We start from the raw sequence: 17,485 nt of genomic DNA on the forward strand, positions 1-17,485 counted from the left end.
CGGGCTGTTAAAAACCACCAGAATCCTCTAGACTCTCTCATTACTGAGCAGGAACTTAAAGACAACATTAAAAACTAAAAACAAAGAAATCATCAGGACCTGACGGGATCCTGAATGAAATGATCAAACACAGCAGCTCCAAATTTCACCTGGCGATGTTAAAAGTCTTTAACCTGGTTCTGAGTGTCGGTTCCTTCCCTGAAATCTGGAATCAAGGTCTCATAACACCCATCTACAAAAGTGGAGATAAATTCGACCCTAATAATTACCGGGGCATCTGTGTGAGCAGTAACCTGGGGAAGTTATTCTGTAGTATCATTAACTCACGATTATTACACTTCCTTACCCAACACAACGTCCTGAGTAAAAGTCAGATTGGTTTTCTACCAAATTACCGCACTACCGATCATATTTACACCCTACACACCCTGATCCAAAAATATGTAGTTCAAAATAACTCTAAAATATTTGCATGTTTTATTGATTTTAAAAAAGCTTTTGATTCCATTTGGCATGAAGGATTATTCTATAAAATGTTAGAGAGTGGTGTAGGGGGTAAAACATCTGATCTTATTAAATCCATGTACACAGAAAACCAGTGTGGAATAAGAATCGGCAGTAAGAGAACACATCTCATCTCTCAGGAGCGTGGAGTGAGACAGGGCTGCTGTTTAAGTCCAACTCTATTTAACATCTATATTAATGAATTGGCCTCCATGTTAGAGCACTCAGCCACGCCCGGTCTCACTCTACACGACTCCGAGATTAAACTCCTGCTGTATGCAGATGATCTGGTCCTGCTGTCCCCCAGCGCCCAGGGTCTCCAGCACAAACTGGACCTGCTGCAGCAATACTGTCAGACCTGGGCCCTGACCGTCAACCTCAAAAAGACCAAAATTATGACCTTCCAGAAAAGAGCCAGATCTCAGGGAACCAAACACACATATAAAATAGGACACCATGAAATTGAGCACACTAAAGATTATACTTACCTCGGACTGAACATCAGTTCCACAGGAAACTTTAATCCGGCAGTAAATGAACTGAGAGAAAAAGCTCGCAGGGCGTCAACGCCATAAAACGTCAAACATTCGTGGAAATTCCAGTTCGAATCTGGCTTAAAATTTTTGAATCAATAATTGAACCGATTGCTCTATATGGCAGTGAAGTTTGGGGTTCGCTTACACACCATCAATTCCATAATTGGGACAAACATCCATTAGAGACCCTGCACACAGAGTTCTGTAAAAGCATCCTAAAGGTGCACAGACACACCACGAACAATGCGTGCAGGGCAGAATTAGGCCGATTTCCACTAATTATAAACATACAGAGAAGAGCATCAACTTCTGGAACCATCTAAATGAGAGCGACCCCCAAACTTATCATTATAAAGCCCTGAAACACCAAGAGCTGAGCAAACATACCAGTCCCCTCATCCAACTGGTCCTGAGTCACTACACCCATACACCACTAACACACACAGACACTCTAATAACACACACAGATACACCACTAACACACACCGCCACACTAATAACACACACAGACACTCTAACACACACCGACACACTAATAACACACACTAACACAATAAAGACTCAGGAACAAGATAAATCTGTAAACCCAATTAGAATAAACCAAATTACACAAAAACTCAGAACTAAATATCTGAATTATTGGGAAACTGAAACTAAAACTCAAAGTAAAATGCAGTGCTATTTGACCCTAAACAGACACTACAGTGCAGCAGATTATCTGAGCACAGTATCCGACCCTAAATTAAGAAACACCCTGACGAGGTACAGACTGAGCACACACGACCTGGCCGTGGAGACGGGGCGACACACCCGGTCCTGGCTGCCCCGGGAGGAGAGGTTGTGTCAGCACTGCACTCTCAGTACAGTAGAGACGGAGCTGCACTTCCTCACCCGGTGTACCAAGTACCACCACGTCCGCTCCCAATTCTTCCCTAAATTTAATAACATCATCCCCAACTTCACCTCCCTCCCAGACCCCGACAAACTGCCCCACCTACTGGGGGAGCACAGAGAGAGCTGCACACTAGCAGCACTCTATACACACACCTGCCACCAGGTGAGGGACAGTGGGTGACCATGTCTCATACACACACACACACACACACACACACGCACACATACACACACACGCACAAACTGATTGTTTTACTACCTCATTATTGTAAATATTATACTTTTTATCGTTATTATTTTGCACTGTTTTTATTAATATTTTATTCTATTCTATATTTTTTGCACATGTAACTGTTCTGTATATTTTTGTTCTTTCTTATTTTTATTGTTATATTTCTCTGTAACTTGCTTTGGCAATACGAATGTCATTATTTGTCATGCCAATAAAGCTTCGTTTGAGTTGAGTTGAGTTGAGAGAGAGAGAGAGAGAGAGAGAGAGAGAGAGTGTGTGTGTGTGTGTGTGTGTGTGTGTGTGTGTGTGTGTGTGTGTGTGAGAGTGTGTGAGAGTGTGTGTGTGTGTGTGTGTGTGTGTGTGTGTGTGAGTGTGTGTGTGTGAGTGAGAGAGAGAGAGAGAGAGAGAGAGAGAGAGAGAGAGAGAGAGAGAGAGAGAGAGAGAGAGAGAGAGAGCTAAACGACACTGTCGGGTCGAGTTATGAGACAGTAGGGTGAGTGGAGTCCGGCCAAAGGGAAATATCTGACCACCGGCGCCAGCTACGGACCAACGCCAAGCACCTGTCACACACACGTTCATGTGTGTGTGTGTGTGTGTGTGTGTGTGTGTGTGTGTGTGTGTGTGTGTGTGTGTGAGCCTGTGAGGAAGCATTCATAGCGTTCCAGCTCAAATCCCACATATTCATTTTCAAACAGACAGAGGGGATCAGCAGACGCAGCCGTCTGACTTCATTCACACCACAGAGAGCCGCCCGGGGCCCAAAATAACCTCCAAACCGCCGCGCAGCTGCTGCGGGACGCATCGGAACGCCGACCGGGTTCACTTCTCGGTCCGGGTCCTTCTGAACAAGAAGAAAGAGTACTGCTGTAGCACCATGGCAACCAAACGATTACAAGCGACGTTGACACTTCCGGTGAGACGATGAGCGAGCAGCCATCTGGGCTGCCGGTGTGACCGTATGAAGAACCCACCGCTGGTCAGGGCGGTAAGGAGTGGGTTCCTTCTCACTGCCGCTGAAGCGCCAGCTCAAGTAATGAGGGATCAACATGACTCTCAGTGCGCTGTGCGGGTCTCTAAGAATCCACCGCTGGATGGGGTAAAAGAAGCTAGTCTGGGCGCTGCAAATTGCAATGGAATTGAAATAGGTTACCTCTCAGGACAACATCCTCAAGAGAACCTCTCAGAAGAACCTCCTCAAGAGAACCTCTCTAAGGAACAAACTCAAGAGAACCTCTCAGGGGGACTACCTTAAGAGAACCTCTCTGAAGAACCTCCTCCAGAGAACCTCTCAGAAGAAACCTCCTCCAGATAACCTCTCAGAAGAACCTCCTCTAGAGAACCTCTCTGAAGAACCTCCTCATAGGAACCTCTCAGAAATACCTCCTCATAGGAACCTCTCAGAAGAACCTCCTCAAGAGAACCTCTCTGAAGAACCTCCTTAAGAGAACCTCTCTGAAGAACCTCCTCAAGAGGACTTCTAAGAAGAACCTCCTCAAGAGGACTTCTAAGAAGAACCTCCTCATAGGAACCTCTCAGGAGAACCTCCTCAAGAGAACCTCTCAGAAGAACCTCCTTCGAGAGAAGCTGTCAGAACAACCTCCTCAAGAGAACCTTTACAAAGAACCTTCTCATGAAAACCTCCTCAAGAGAACCTCTCAGAAGAACCAAAATAAAAGCATTAAGTCAAAGCTACACAAACGGCGTCGGTTCGAAGCGTGCGCGTCTGATTGGCCGATAGCTGCAGGTCGTCTCATGAATCCCTAAAGCTTTGTCATATTTCTGGGTGCAGATCCCCCCCCCCCCGGTGACCCCCGACCCCCCCCCCCCCTTCCCGAGCCACACTCGGCGTAATGAGAGCGCCAGCAGCTGGCGTGCAATCCGCCTTATTAGCCGAATCACGCCGTCGCCAGGATCTGCTCAACCCGCCGAGGCGCCACTTAACAGCAACAGGAGCTGAAACGGAGGTGTGAGGGAGCAACAGACGGAGGCATAAAGAACACAAAAGGCGGGTTTAGCACCTCCTCCCAAACCCAAACCCAAACCCAACGCCAACACCAACACCAACACGCCGCCAAAAACACGGGGACGCGTCACAGAGCCGCTAATCACGCGCCAATCCTACGCTACATAAAAACACAAACACCTACTGAGAATCTTTGTAGTGTGTATCATTACTTTTGATGTATGTAACTAGTTACTGAGGTCTTTGATGTATGTAACTGATGTATGTAACCAGTGACCAAAGTCTTTGATGTATGTAACGAGTTACTGAGGTCTTTGATGTATGTAACGAGTTACTGAGGTCTTTGATGTATGTAACGAGTTACTGAGGTCTTTGATGTATGTAACTAGTTACTGAGGTCTTTGATGTATGTAACTAGTTACTGAGGTCTTTGATGTATGTAACTAGTTACTGAGGTCTTTGATGTATGTAACTAGTTACTGAGGTCTTTGATGTATGTAACCAGTTACTGAGGTCTTTGATGTATGTAAATAGTTACCGAAGTCTTCGATGTATGCAACTAGTTACCGAATTCTTTGATGTATGTAACTAGTTACTGAGGTCTTTGATGTATGTAACTAGTTACCGAAGTCTTTGATGTATGCAACTAGTTACTGAGGTCTTTGATGTATGTAACTAGTTACCGAAGTCTTCGATGTATGCAACTAGTTACCGAATTCTTTGATGTATGTAACCAGTTACTGAGGTCTTTGATGTATGTAACTAGTTACCGAAGTCTTCGATGTATGCAACTAGTTACCGAATTCTTTGATGTATGTAACTAGTTACTGAGGTCTTTGATGTATGTAACGAGTTACCGAAGACTTTGATGTATGTAACCAGTTACTGAGGTCTTTGATGTATGTAACTAGTTACTGAGGTCTTTGATGTATGTAACCAGTTACTGAGGTCTTTGATGTATGTAACTAGTTACCGAAGTCTTCGATGTATGTAACTAGTTACCGAATTACTTGATGTATGTAACTAATTACTGAGGTCTTTGATGTATGTAACTAGTTACTGAGGTCTTTGATGTATGTAACTAGTTACTGAGGTCTTTGATGTGTGTAACTAGTTACCGAATTCTTTGATGTATGTAACTAAATACTGAGGTCTTTGATGTATGTAACTAGTTACTGAAGTCTTTGATGTATGTAACTAGTTACCGAATTCTTTGATGTATGTAACTAGTTACTGAAATCTTTGATGTATGTAACCAGCTACTAAATTCTTTGATGTATGTAACTAAATACTGAGGTCTTTGATGTATGTAACTAGTTACTGAGGTCTTTGATGTATGTAACCAGCTACTAAATTCTTTGATGTATGTAACCAGCTATTGAATTCTTTGATGTATGTAACCAGCTACTAAATTCTTTGATGTATGTAACCAGCTACTAAATTCTTTGATGTATGTAACGAGTTACCAAGATCTTTGATGTACTGTACAACTGCACTAGGGTGAGGATAAAACCCCTCGGCCCTTCGTCCGTTTGCGTCAAAGCTTCGCCACTTCCAGACCAGCAGGATTACGGGGCCAGAGCGGCTTTTCTGACCGAGATCCGGTGACTCTGCAGTGGAAAAGTCCCAACCCGTACAGGATTTTGGCACCAGCGCCGGCACCGTGCCAGTGGAAAAGCTGACATGCTATCGGGATCATCACGTAGCTTATACAAGTGTGTACGGGGGGCTTCAGGGATCAGGTTTCAGTGACCGGGTGTCCAAACGGGGGTGTAAAACCAGCGTGTGTGCTGCACGTCCATCAGCTGGCGTGGTCTAAACCAGACGAGCACGTTGTCTCTAGTCCCGGGGTCTTAAATAAAATATTATATACAGATCTGAAGATCTACGCTTATTTGGTTTTTATTGATTTATTTGAGTTTGATGCCACTTTATACACATAACTGTGTCGTTTACGGCATGATCAGCGTTACGTTTAGTCCTTTTTATTATATTTATTTGTTCAGGATTGCTTGTGTTTATTGGGTGAGGGTTTCTTTAACATCTGAAGCATTTAAGCAGAAGGGTGCGAATAGTTTTTATTCTTCACGACACGGTACACAACACCAGAGACGCTTCCAAACAACCGCAATGAAAAAGATCCGATCAGATCAAAACCGTAAACGCAATAAAAGCCGAGCGCCGCGGCTGCCTAAATGCAGACTCGTAAAAGTAACGTCTCCTCGGGCGACGGGAGAACGCAGAGGCGTTTATTAGCTCTGCATCCCGCCACAGGTAAAATCCTCTAATCCTGTTTTATTGTTCGTTCAGGAGGGATTTCGGAGGAACGGCGTGCCCGAGCACGAACGGCCTCCGTAATGAGCGGGATAAAGCCGAGTCGGCTCCCTAATGCCACCTAACAACCCGAAAAGAAGCCATCGAGCACACAAAACACTCCACGCTGTTCCAACAAAGCCCCGAATACAAGCGTTTACCCTTCCCCTCAGTGTGTGTGTGTGTGTGTGTGTGTGTGTGTGATTTACAACACGCGGCAGATCGAGAGCAGACGGGACGTGCGGAGTGATATACTGGACACGCTCCGAGTCGAACAAGAGCTTCCCGAGAGCCCCGGCGTCAGAGTCAAGAGGGGCAGAGAGGGACGACGGGCGCCAGATACGAACCCAAACCCCGTCTGAGCGATTTAGGGGAGTTTAATGGTGCCGAGATACACCCGTAAAGAAGAGCGTGTAAGGACGAGGCCGGTGCGTGTTTGGAATACAGAGCGCTCGGACTTAAGAGGATGAGAGGAGAGCGGGCCGTCGTGCCCCCCTCGCTCAGGGAGCAAAATGTCAAAACGATGAAGGGCGTATTTCAGTATTAATGTCCATATTTATTTATTTATTTATTTATTTGTTTGTTTATTTCAGTTCGGTTGATCCCGTACTTGGGGGTCACTACAGCAGATCTGGCCCGTGAACCCTCGTTTCCATCCGGGCTCGGGACCTGCACTTAGAGCGCACCGACATGACCGATAGTGCCACAAAAATCCAGATTCGAACCCTGGATATGAATACGTAGATCTCAGCACTAGTGGGGTAGCGCTCTTCATTATGTGGTATTCATGCCATCTTTTTGGGCAGTATTTTTTCCTTGTGGTGTTGAGGTGCTGTTTCACCCGTTAATAGGTGTTTCGTGAGACTGGTAAAAAGCTACACGTTTACTGGTGGCAGCAGTAAAACTGGGTGTCCAAAAGTGGGCGCATGGGTGGCACAGCGGTCTACTGCGCAAGCCCACAACCGCTGGAATCAGGGTTCGGATCTCTGCAGCGCTATCGGAAAGTCAGGTGCCTATAGACGCACACACGACGATTGGCCACGAATGAACTGGGGACCGATCGAAGCTCTGTGATGGGTTGGCGTCGCCCAGTCTCGTGCCCAGTGTTTCCCTGCCACAGCACGACCCATTCCCGTGTTTGGTCAGGTGTCCACCCCCAGTGTCTACACGCTTGGTAGACGGCAATAAAGGGATGTTTTTATTTCTGTCGTGCCGAATCAGGGGGCCGGACATGTTTTGACACTGTGTACCCGCTGGCACGGCTGAAAGGTGGCAGAGCGTGTAGTGCACGCCAGTTTCGGACTTCATTACGGACCGGGGGCTCTTAAAGACGAGGGGAAAAAAACGAACTTGAGGTTTAAAGGAGCGGACGGAGCCTCGTATTGTTTTGTTAATGGAGCTTGTTGCTGGGGCCCCTCGGTTGGTTTAGCACATGAATGTGTGTGTGTGTGTGTGTGTGTGTGTGTGTGTGTGAGCGAGGTGGAATGTGGAAACGTGACATGGGTGAGAGAGAGTCTGAGAGACAGAGGGGCGAGAGTCAATTTAAAACAATGAGGGCGGTAAATTCGGAGGCCTCGCAGTCGCCCTTCGTTCCCTGATCAATGCCAACACTCACCTTCGTAAAAGTCCCATGATCCTCTAGTCGCCCGGAGTTTTTTTTTTTTAATCATGCCGTCATACACGTGAGCAAAAGTATGTAGACAGCACTGCTAATGAGTGAGACCGGCTGTTTTAGCCTCCACCGACACACACAGGTCACACTGAAGAGCTCTGATATGACCCTGGTGTAAAGCACACTGCTGTTAGACCCTGGAGCCAGGAGATGCTCAGTGGTTTACTGGAGGAGGAATCAGGTGGGTGATTTTCATCATCTGGGCCACTTAACTAATAACTGGGACCTCATCAGTCCTGTCCACGTCCATAAACTTTGGGTTTTGGTCCTCACGCTGCCAGCAAAGCGGCGACTCGGAGGAGCACGAGGGGCGTCCAAACACCCCCTTAAATGCTGCAGAGCATCATGGGTAATGATCCACTCCAGTGCCCGCTGCACCACACACTGACGTCTCTATCCTACACTGAGTGAAGCCGCGGTGCCATGATTTAATTTGTGGTGCCAGTCAGCCTGGATGCCATCCATCTTCTCCTCTACTGCGCTGAGTGTAACACACACACAAACACACACACACACTCTCCAGTACACAACACACACATTCTACACAACACACACATTATACACAACCCACACACACTACACCTATTCAAGTAAACATACACACTCCAGTACACAACACACACATAACACACAACACACACTCTCCAGTACACAACACACACACTATACACACACTCTCCAGTACACAACACACCAACTACGCAACACACACACACTACACATTACAGTAAACACACACTCCAGTACACAACACATTATACACAACACACACACTACACAACACACCAACTACGCAACACACACACTACACATATTACAGTAAACACACACACACAAATTATACACTATGCAACACACACAATACAAAGATACTACACACATAGCAAACACACACACACACACACACTATACACTACGTACATTCTAGTACACAACACACACATTATACACAACACACACATTATACACAACACAACACACACACACACTACAAAGCCACAGAACATACAGTGTAAAGACCATAAAACACTGGACAGTGTGCAGTGCTAGCTCAGAGGGTAGCTGGTTCAAGTTGCCCATGCTGGGATCCTGACCAAGGCCGCTAACCCTCATATTTAGTCACAATTTGGATAACAGCGTTGTTTGATTAACACGAATGTTAACCACTGTCGGGCCCCTGAGCAAGGCCCTTAAGCTGTAATTGCTCCTGATGATTTTCTTCCTGAATAAACTGAACGCTGATGCTCCTGCTCTTGCTAATAACCCAAAATCTGATCCGTCTCGGTTATTTCGTGGCCCCTGGGTATAAAAATCCACCCGAAACGTGAGAGGATGGTGCAGATCAGCACCTGTAAACCAACACACACCTATAAAAGGATACAGCCATGTGTGTGTGTGTGTGTGTGTGTGTGTGTATATGTATATGTGTGTGTGTGTACGGTAACATGATCCAGCTTTGTGATGTCAAAATAAATCTGCTTGAACTATAAAAGATCAAAGTGAAGCTGCTACCGTTCCTCTGTGATTCAGGAATGATACCCAACCTGCATTACTGGAACACACACGCGCACACACACAGGCATTTTACTAACACGCACCCACACCCACACCCACACATCTGTGCAGCACCCCCATGCACATACACACTTACGCACATGTGCACAAGTATATACACACACACACACACACACACACACACACACACACACACACAAACATGCATGCACCAGGACACATGTGCACATATATGTAAACCACCTGTACAAGTGCACATGCAATCCACATGCATGCACGTCGCTGTACACACACACACACACACCATCCTAATGCTGACACCTTAATACACACACACACACACACTTGCATTTGCCTACACAAGCACCAAAACACACATTACATCACACACACACAAACACACATTACATCACACACACAAACATCATGATGAACTGAAACACACACACCATGTGCATGTTCCCATCTTAATGCTCACACCTTAATACACACACACACACACACACACACATCTACCTGTATTTGCCCACACAAGCACCAACACACACACATTACATCACACACACACACACGATGAACTCAAACCCAATCACACACACACATTCTTACATCAACACACACACACACGCCTGTATTTGCCTACACATTACATCACACACACTCACACCAATCTTTTACTTTTTTACAGTAACACACACCTACATGAACCAAAAACAAAACTCCTAGACGTCCTTGAACACGCCTGCACCCACACGAACCCCCTAAACACACCCGAGCCCAGACACACACACACACATCTGCACGAGCGAACACTAGTAAAACAACTTCTCCGAGCCTGTTGGTAGTGCGAGCTCATAAATCACGCTAATCACCGAAACACCTTCAGCAAACGGAAATGACTAACAGCAGGTCTGGCCCGCCGCCGCCGCTGCCTCCGCGCACACTCGCTGCACCTCAGCACAACTGGAATTTCCTGATTATTGGTTTATACACCTGCTTATTACGTTTCATTCAGTCGTTCGGTACCGGCAGAGACGCCGGCGACGGCAGAGCGACGTTCATCCAACAGAACTGAGACCAAACCAGTATAAAGACATCGAACACACGACACGTGAGCATCTGAAAGCCGCCACGCCTACGTAAATCACCCAGAATTCATTAGTACGACGTCCGAGGTGAGAGTGCGATGGGAAATGTACTACATATCCCTTGTGCTGCTTTGTTGATACACACACTGCAGAAAAATATCTTTTAAAGATGAGCCGTGTCTAAGGATGCAGCAAAATCCCAGCTACTGAGGGCAAAGCTGGCATTTTAGGGCACTTGGGTGGCACACTGGTAGCCCACGAGCACCGGGTTCAGAGTGGGTACTCAGATAGGCACCAGTCAGCCACGTCTGAGGAAAATAAGGCCGTTTGGGAGTCACCTACCAGCCTCTTGCTGTCCGGTCGAGGTGCCATCACGTGGTGGAAGAATGCCATGAGCATAGCGTGTTCCTCTGTACTTCACATCCAAGCCAGTCCAGAGATTTAGGCGGGGACACACCCACACGCCCGGCTAATCGAGGAATCCGACCCAGCGATCCGATCCCACGAGCTCAACCGTGTGCCAAAGCAAATCACCGAAATGAAACCAGTCGCCTGAAAGTGGCCCCTGACCACAAACGGATCTGCAGTTCGGAACGTCTGTTCCACTCGATCTTCTGCATTATCGCAAAAAATGCATCCAAAACCCCGAATCTCACATCGTTCCGCGGCGGCGACCGCGAGCACCAGAGCCAAACGTAATAACACGTTTCGGCCCCGCTGCAGCCAAACCGACGGCCGTGAATTCTTTCAACGCCGTCCAAGACAAAGTTCGGCCTCCGCCAGCCGGGCGCGGAGATGAATCCGGGTCCGTTTCGGATGGGTCTGCGTTCTTTAATAACACGTCCCCTGGAGGACGCTGCGACCACAAGCGCATCACGACTTAATAAGAATAATGGCTGCAGAAATCCAGCTGAGGTACCGCATCTTTCGGCCAGTAATAACGTGCATGACTTTACGCTCCTGGCAGGAGGTTCGATTAGCGTGGTACGATCCTGAACATCCTCCCGTGTTTATCTAATCAACCAGAGTGATCAATTATTCACCCCTGACAAGGTACAAGCTGATGGTTGTGTTCATACATGTATTAATTTTAAATCTGGCTGCTCCCGTGTGTATATCTAGAGGGCGCTACAGCAGGATTGGTGCTCAACCCTCCTATTTCTATCCGGGCTTGGGACCTGCACTTAGAGTCAACGTCAAGTGCACCTCACAAAGGCTAGACTGGTCCAACCATCCCTCCCACCAATCATGATTAACCCATCATGACCCAGCACCGCTGAGATTCGAACCCTGTATCCTCTGATCTGAGAAGCGGTAGGATGGCATAGTTTACCGCTGCACCACCTGAGCACCACGGCTGCTTTATTATTGATCGAAAGAGTCACAAGTGAGAAGCTACCAACCAACTAATAAAAAATACACTTAGCCAAATGTATGTGGACACCTGACCATGAATCTGTCAGACATCCCACTCCGAATCCATTATTTTCATAAGATTTTGATGAATGTCTATGAGAACTGGAACCCGTACGTTCAAAAAAAGCATTTGTAATGGTGGATGTGACGGCCCGACTGGCTATTAGGGTTACAACTCATCCGAAAGGTGTTTAATGGGGTTGAACCCATGACGCAAGCTAATTCATCGTGTCTTTATGGACCACGCTCTGCTGCAACCAGCTCAGAAGCATCAGAATCATTATTTATTTTATATATATTTGACTTTAAACAGCGGTCAGTTGTACATGTAGCTAATAATAACAGATACTTGGGGTTAAATATGTTTGTTTACAGTTGTTTATGACTTCTCATGCTTATAGGATTGGTTAATGGGGTCACAGTGTCAGTACTATCAGAATGGGTGTTATTAGACTTCTGTCAATGTTCTCAAAGACGTTCCTGTACAATCTTCCTCATTACATGAATTAAATGTATAGAAAACTGGTCTTTATTGAAGCAGCAGTAAGACTGAATTCACACAGACACTCCTGACCGTACTGTTCCACAAAAGCTGCACGAGATGCAGAAGACACGGTCCGGGACACGGCGTACGCTTGTCCCTACAGCTCATGCATCACGTATGAGGTCTTTATAGCTGAAATATTAAGGAAACTAGATTCTTCCGCCATTCAAGAACCCTATACAGTCACCAGGGGTGAGCATGCACCTATATACAACTATAAAGGTATTGCCCAAACAACATCAAGATCTGTAAGAGCCGTTTAAGCTTCCTTAGAAGTCAAGCATAAACAAAACAAGCCTGTTGAAAAGTATGTAAGGCAGAAAACCTAAAGGTAGCCCCATACCTCTATATACAAATATATAAATACACACACATATATATGGCCTGAAGGTACACATATACATACATACATATAATATATACATAATATAATATATACATCTATTTTGATTCCCCCAAGCTTCCATCAGATTTATAGTGAAATACCTATAGAAAGCAATAAAAGGTAAATCAATTATATTATTATGTTATAGACCATACAACCCAAGTTCTAGCTCGTTCTAACACCCAACTATGATTCCAGTGCCCAAAAAAGCTCAAAACAGCTGAGCAAATACTCGAGTTCCAGCGCTTCCAAGCTTTTAAGTGAATGTAGACACCAACACACCGACATCAATATGATCTTAATATAAAACTATATACGTAGATAATCTGTCTTGATGACGCCCGAGCGCATGCTACCGTTCCAAAGTGGTGTTTTACAGTGACGTTGTTCATGCTTTTATGTAACATTCACTCTGTAGTATGTAGTTTAGGATGCAGCATGTGTGACAGCGCACACGATGATACACAAAGACACACAAAGGAAAAAGGTGCAGGTATGATCAAATCAACATCATTTTACTAAAGAATTTTGGATCTTGAATGTCAAATATTCACATCATTCGCTGTACAAGAACACTCTGTACCATCTTAAACAGATCTCTGATGGAACAGGTTGTAAATCGTGTTATGAGTTCTACATAGTAGAAGTACAGGCTTTGTTTTGCCGTGTTCAGTGATGCTTAGCACTACATTTAAAATCCATTTTACAAAGACTGGACTGGACAATAAAAATGCAAAAATGAATTTTACCATAATTTTATGGAAAGATTATGTAAAGTTATTGATTAAAACCTCAACAAATCCTGCATTTATGTGTCATTTAAGTGAAGAATCTAATTCATTGCGTATAGAATTCATAGCACATCTTAGATAATCGAGCCTAATTAATGCAAACTTTCCAATCTGTCACAGTATTTATGATTCATGATACACTCTCATGTATCATGTTAGTCATGGTGTAAAATGCAAAGAGGTTTAAACACACTGGCATAGATGGCAATCCCTGCACCATACATTCATCATGAACTATTTTAGAATATATTCAGCTGCTGCATACAAATCATAACTTCATGCATAAATTCTATAGACGTGGGTTAATAATCAGTATAGAAAGCATCAAAGAAACTGAGGAACTGGGTTCAGATTTAGATTTACTGATCTTGTCTTTAACTTTCAATGCAATTCTATATATAGAAAGCAACACACCATGACAGTATGATTCCATTCATCTAAGGTGACCTTTAATCAAAGTCTTCATAGTCTGCTCTATAATCAACACATCACTGTCATTTCTTTAATGTGTGGTATAGATGGGTGTGCACTGGATTTCAGATTTGTACTATTATTGTTGTTTATATTATTATAAATGCAGATTTCTCCACGTTTTAATCATTTAAAATGAAATAATGAAACCAAAGCTGTTATGTACTCCTTATATAAAGCAAAGTGCATTCTTTATAAAAGGTTGCACAGAAGTAAGGATGCATTTTAGCAAACTGTGCATGATAATTTAACTAAAATAACATTATATATATGTGTGTGTGTATTTGTATGATTATAATCTGTCTCGTCTCTGTTTTGAAGTGCAGCAGCATGAGCGCTCAACATTCCTGTACAACACAAGCGCCTCTCTCAACAACATTAATCCCAATTCAGCACTAAATCAGCACTGAAACACACGAGTTTAACAGCATAAAAGTGGATTTTAAAGACTAAACTTACCCTGAGTGTAGAGGGAAAAAGTTAGGAGGAGGAACCGGAGCAGATCTGCAGGCTGCATGTTCGCTTCCACTCCAATCGCTCCTCTACACTGAGATTCAAACCCTCTAAAGTTGTGTTCGATCTGAATCTGGGTTAAAAGGTGTAAATCCTCTAAGCAGGAGGTGAACTGGAGGTAGAAGTCATGTCTCTAGGTGGGGTTCGGGGGGGTAAAAGTCCGGGTTTAAGCGCCAGTAAAGGAACAGAGGACCGAGGATCAACTCCACTGATCAGTTCTATCTAACACACTGACTGAACTGAACTGATCCAGCAGCTGCACACCAGGACTCTACCAACTGCAGCCAGCACGGGGGGCGGGGTGGACGAGCCCATTATTACTGCCGTCAATCGCTCCTTATTATTACTGTTATATAACCTGAGATTAAATTACATTTACATTTTCAGCATTTAGCAGACGCTTTTTTTATCCAAAGCGACTTACACAAGGAGCGGAACACGATGAGCAATTGAGGGTTAAGGGCCTTGCTCAGGGACCCAACAGTGGCAACTTGGTGGTAGCAGGGCTTGAACCGGCAACCTTCTGTTTACTAGTCTAGTACCTTAACCACTGAGCTATCACTGGCAAATTAAAGCTAATGCTAATGCAAAAATTATAACTGTAAATGTCCAAACATTAGACTTACTTAAAATAAAATGTATGCTAAAATTACAAAAAGCGGTGTATAGAACTGTATATGTACCCAGGGCTTTGCACTGAACTAAACCTAATTTATAAATAATATATGCAGAACTACAGTACAGTACATTAACACAGTTACCCAAACAAGCATAAAATATTAAACAAAAACTAAAAATAATCACATTAAAACTCTTCATCCAACCTCAGATATTCTTAACAAAGATAACTCACAAAATACACAAAGCTCGTAGTCATTAAATGTGTAAAAGTACAATAATAATTATCAATAATTAACCCAACCTGCAATTTTATGCTAAGCTAATATGCTAATCATACCCACATCAGGGCTGTTCAAATTAATTAATACTTAAAATAAATTAACTAAGTAAACCTAAGCTTTGAATGAATTACAAACACTGTAGCACAATTACTATGAATTTCCAAGACATTTGTAACAAACTAAAACAACAAAACAACTTTAAAGCTACAAAAACACAGGTTCCTTGTTTGTAAGACTAAAACTACAATTATATTCATACTAATAGTAACAAAAATTATCATTCTACTACTATTAATGATAATAACACTGTAATAATAACAACAATAATCATAAACATGATCTAGTAGCTGGTGGAATGTCTTTATTTATTAATTGGAAGACTTTCTAAGAGTTTGGAGTGTCTCTGTGGAAATTTGTGTCAAGTCAAGTCAAGCACTGATGTTGGATGTGAAGACCTTGCTTACGGATGACGTCAAATCATGCCAAACCATTTTAAACCATGTCTTTATGGATTGCGGTTTGTACACAGGGGTACAGCCATGCTGAAACAGGACAGATCCTTCCCTTAACCTAAAGTTAAAAGTTCTATTTTATTTATTTTATATGCAGTAGAAACGGATGTTGCTGAAAGATCTAAATGAGTAGCTGAAAGGTAAATAGCTGGAGGTAAATGAAATATTTCCTACACTTAAATACTTCATTTGCTGCTGGATCGTTCGCTCAGAACTGTTATTGATCTGTTTAACGATCTGAGACATAAAACCTCCAGCAGAGCAAGATCAAGGATCCAAGTGAAATAGAAATGTGGCACCAACAATACCCACCTGCCCTCCATGCCAAAAACATTTAGCCAAAATACTTGTGTACAACTGACGATGAGCCAAGAGCTACAATGCTAACATGTGCTTTGTGGATGAAGTTATTGGGACACCCCTTCTAAAACAAGCTCTATAAAGAAATAAAAAAGCTTGATTTGGAAGAACTCCAGTGGCCTGAACAAAGCCCTGACCTCAGCTCCACTCCACAGCTTTGGAATGAACTGAACTGGAACTGGAACTGAGGCTTTCATGACAAACATCAGTGCCCAGCTATACAAATGCTGTGTTTTAACTGAACAGGCACAAATTCCTACAGACACACCTTAAAGTCTTGTAAGAAGCCTTCTTAAAAGAATGGCTGTTATAGCCTTGCCCGCATCTCTCTTTGGCTAGTAAAGGTGTTGTGCAAGTTACCAAAGTGCCCAAGAGAATTGAGCATATCCAATTCAAAAGGGAAAAATGAATGAATGCCGAGACCATTTTTAATAAGCTCAGAATTATTATTATATAGTCATTTAAAGTGTATTTTATATTGTACCTGAGCACCTGTTAATAATCTCTGGATTTTATTTAGATGTTCTCTTGGCCTGAAGGTAGCTTTCAGGTGACTGACCAAAAGATCTGATATCTCTCTCATCACTTTCTTCTCATGGTCTGAAAATTCCAGGTGTTCAGTTCTTTATCTCTCTCTAAACATTTTCTCTGAGGTATTTCCCTTGCATTCTTAGTTCAAAGTATCCTATATCGTTTTTATTTTAAACGTAAGTGGTGCTGTATTGAATATTGTAATTACTAGTGTATGACCCGAATATTAAAAAAATTGGGACAGTAAAAAAATATAAATAAAAAAACAGATAGTAATCACTGTTGATTCCTTATAAACTTGTATTCAATCAAAAACATGACAATATTTCATGTTTTGACTGTT

General features: G+C 43.6%; 1 protein-coding gene across 3 annotated transcripts in view; it reads right to left on the reverse strand.

Annotated features, from left to right (window-relative positions):
* The window catches only part of lrp4 (low density lipoprotein receptor-related protein 4), a 93,510-nt gene extending 78,537 nt beyond the window's left edge, over positions 1–14,973 (reverse strand). For all 3 annotated transcript variants that reach the window (XM_063013492.1, XM_063013491.1, XM_063013493.1), the window contains exon 1: positions 14,784–14,973. In XM_063013492.1, the coding sequence (XP_062869562.1) occupies positions 14,784–14,841 (58 nt within the window). In that variant the 5' untranslated portion in view covers positions 14,842–14,973. The remainder of the gene's footprint in view (positions 1–14,783) is intronic.
* Between the last annotated feature and the right edge of the window lie 2,512 nt (positions 14,974–17,485).

This window comes from Trichomycterus rosablanca, chromosome 17, assembly GCF_030014385.1.
Source record: "Trichomycterus rosablanca isolate fTriRos1 chromosome 17, fTriRos1.hap1, whole genome shotgun sequence".
In the NCBI taxonomy this organism is placed as follows: Eukaryota; Metazoa; Chordata; class Actinopteri; order Siluriformes; family Trichomycteridae; genus Trichomycterus; species Trichomycterus rosablanca.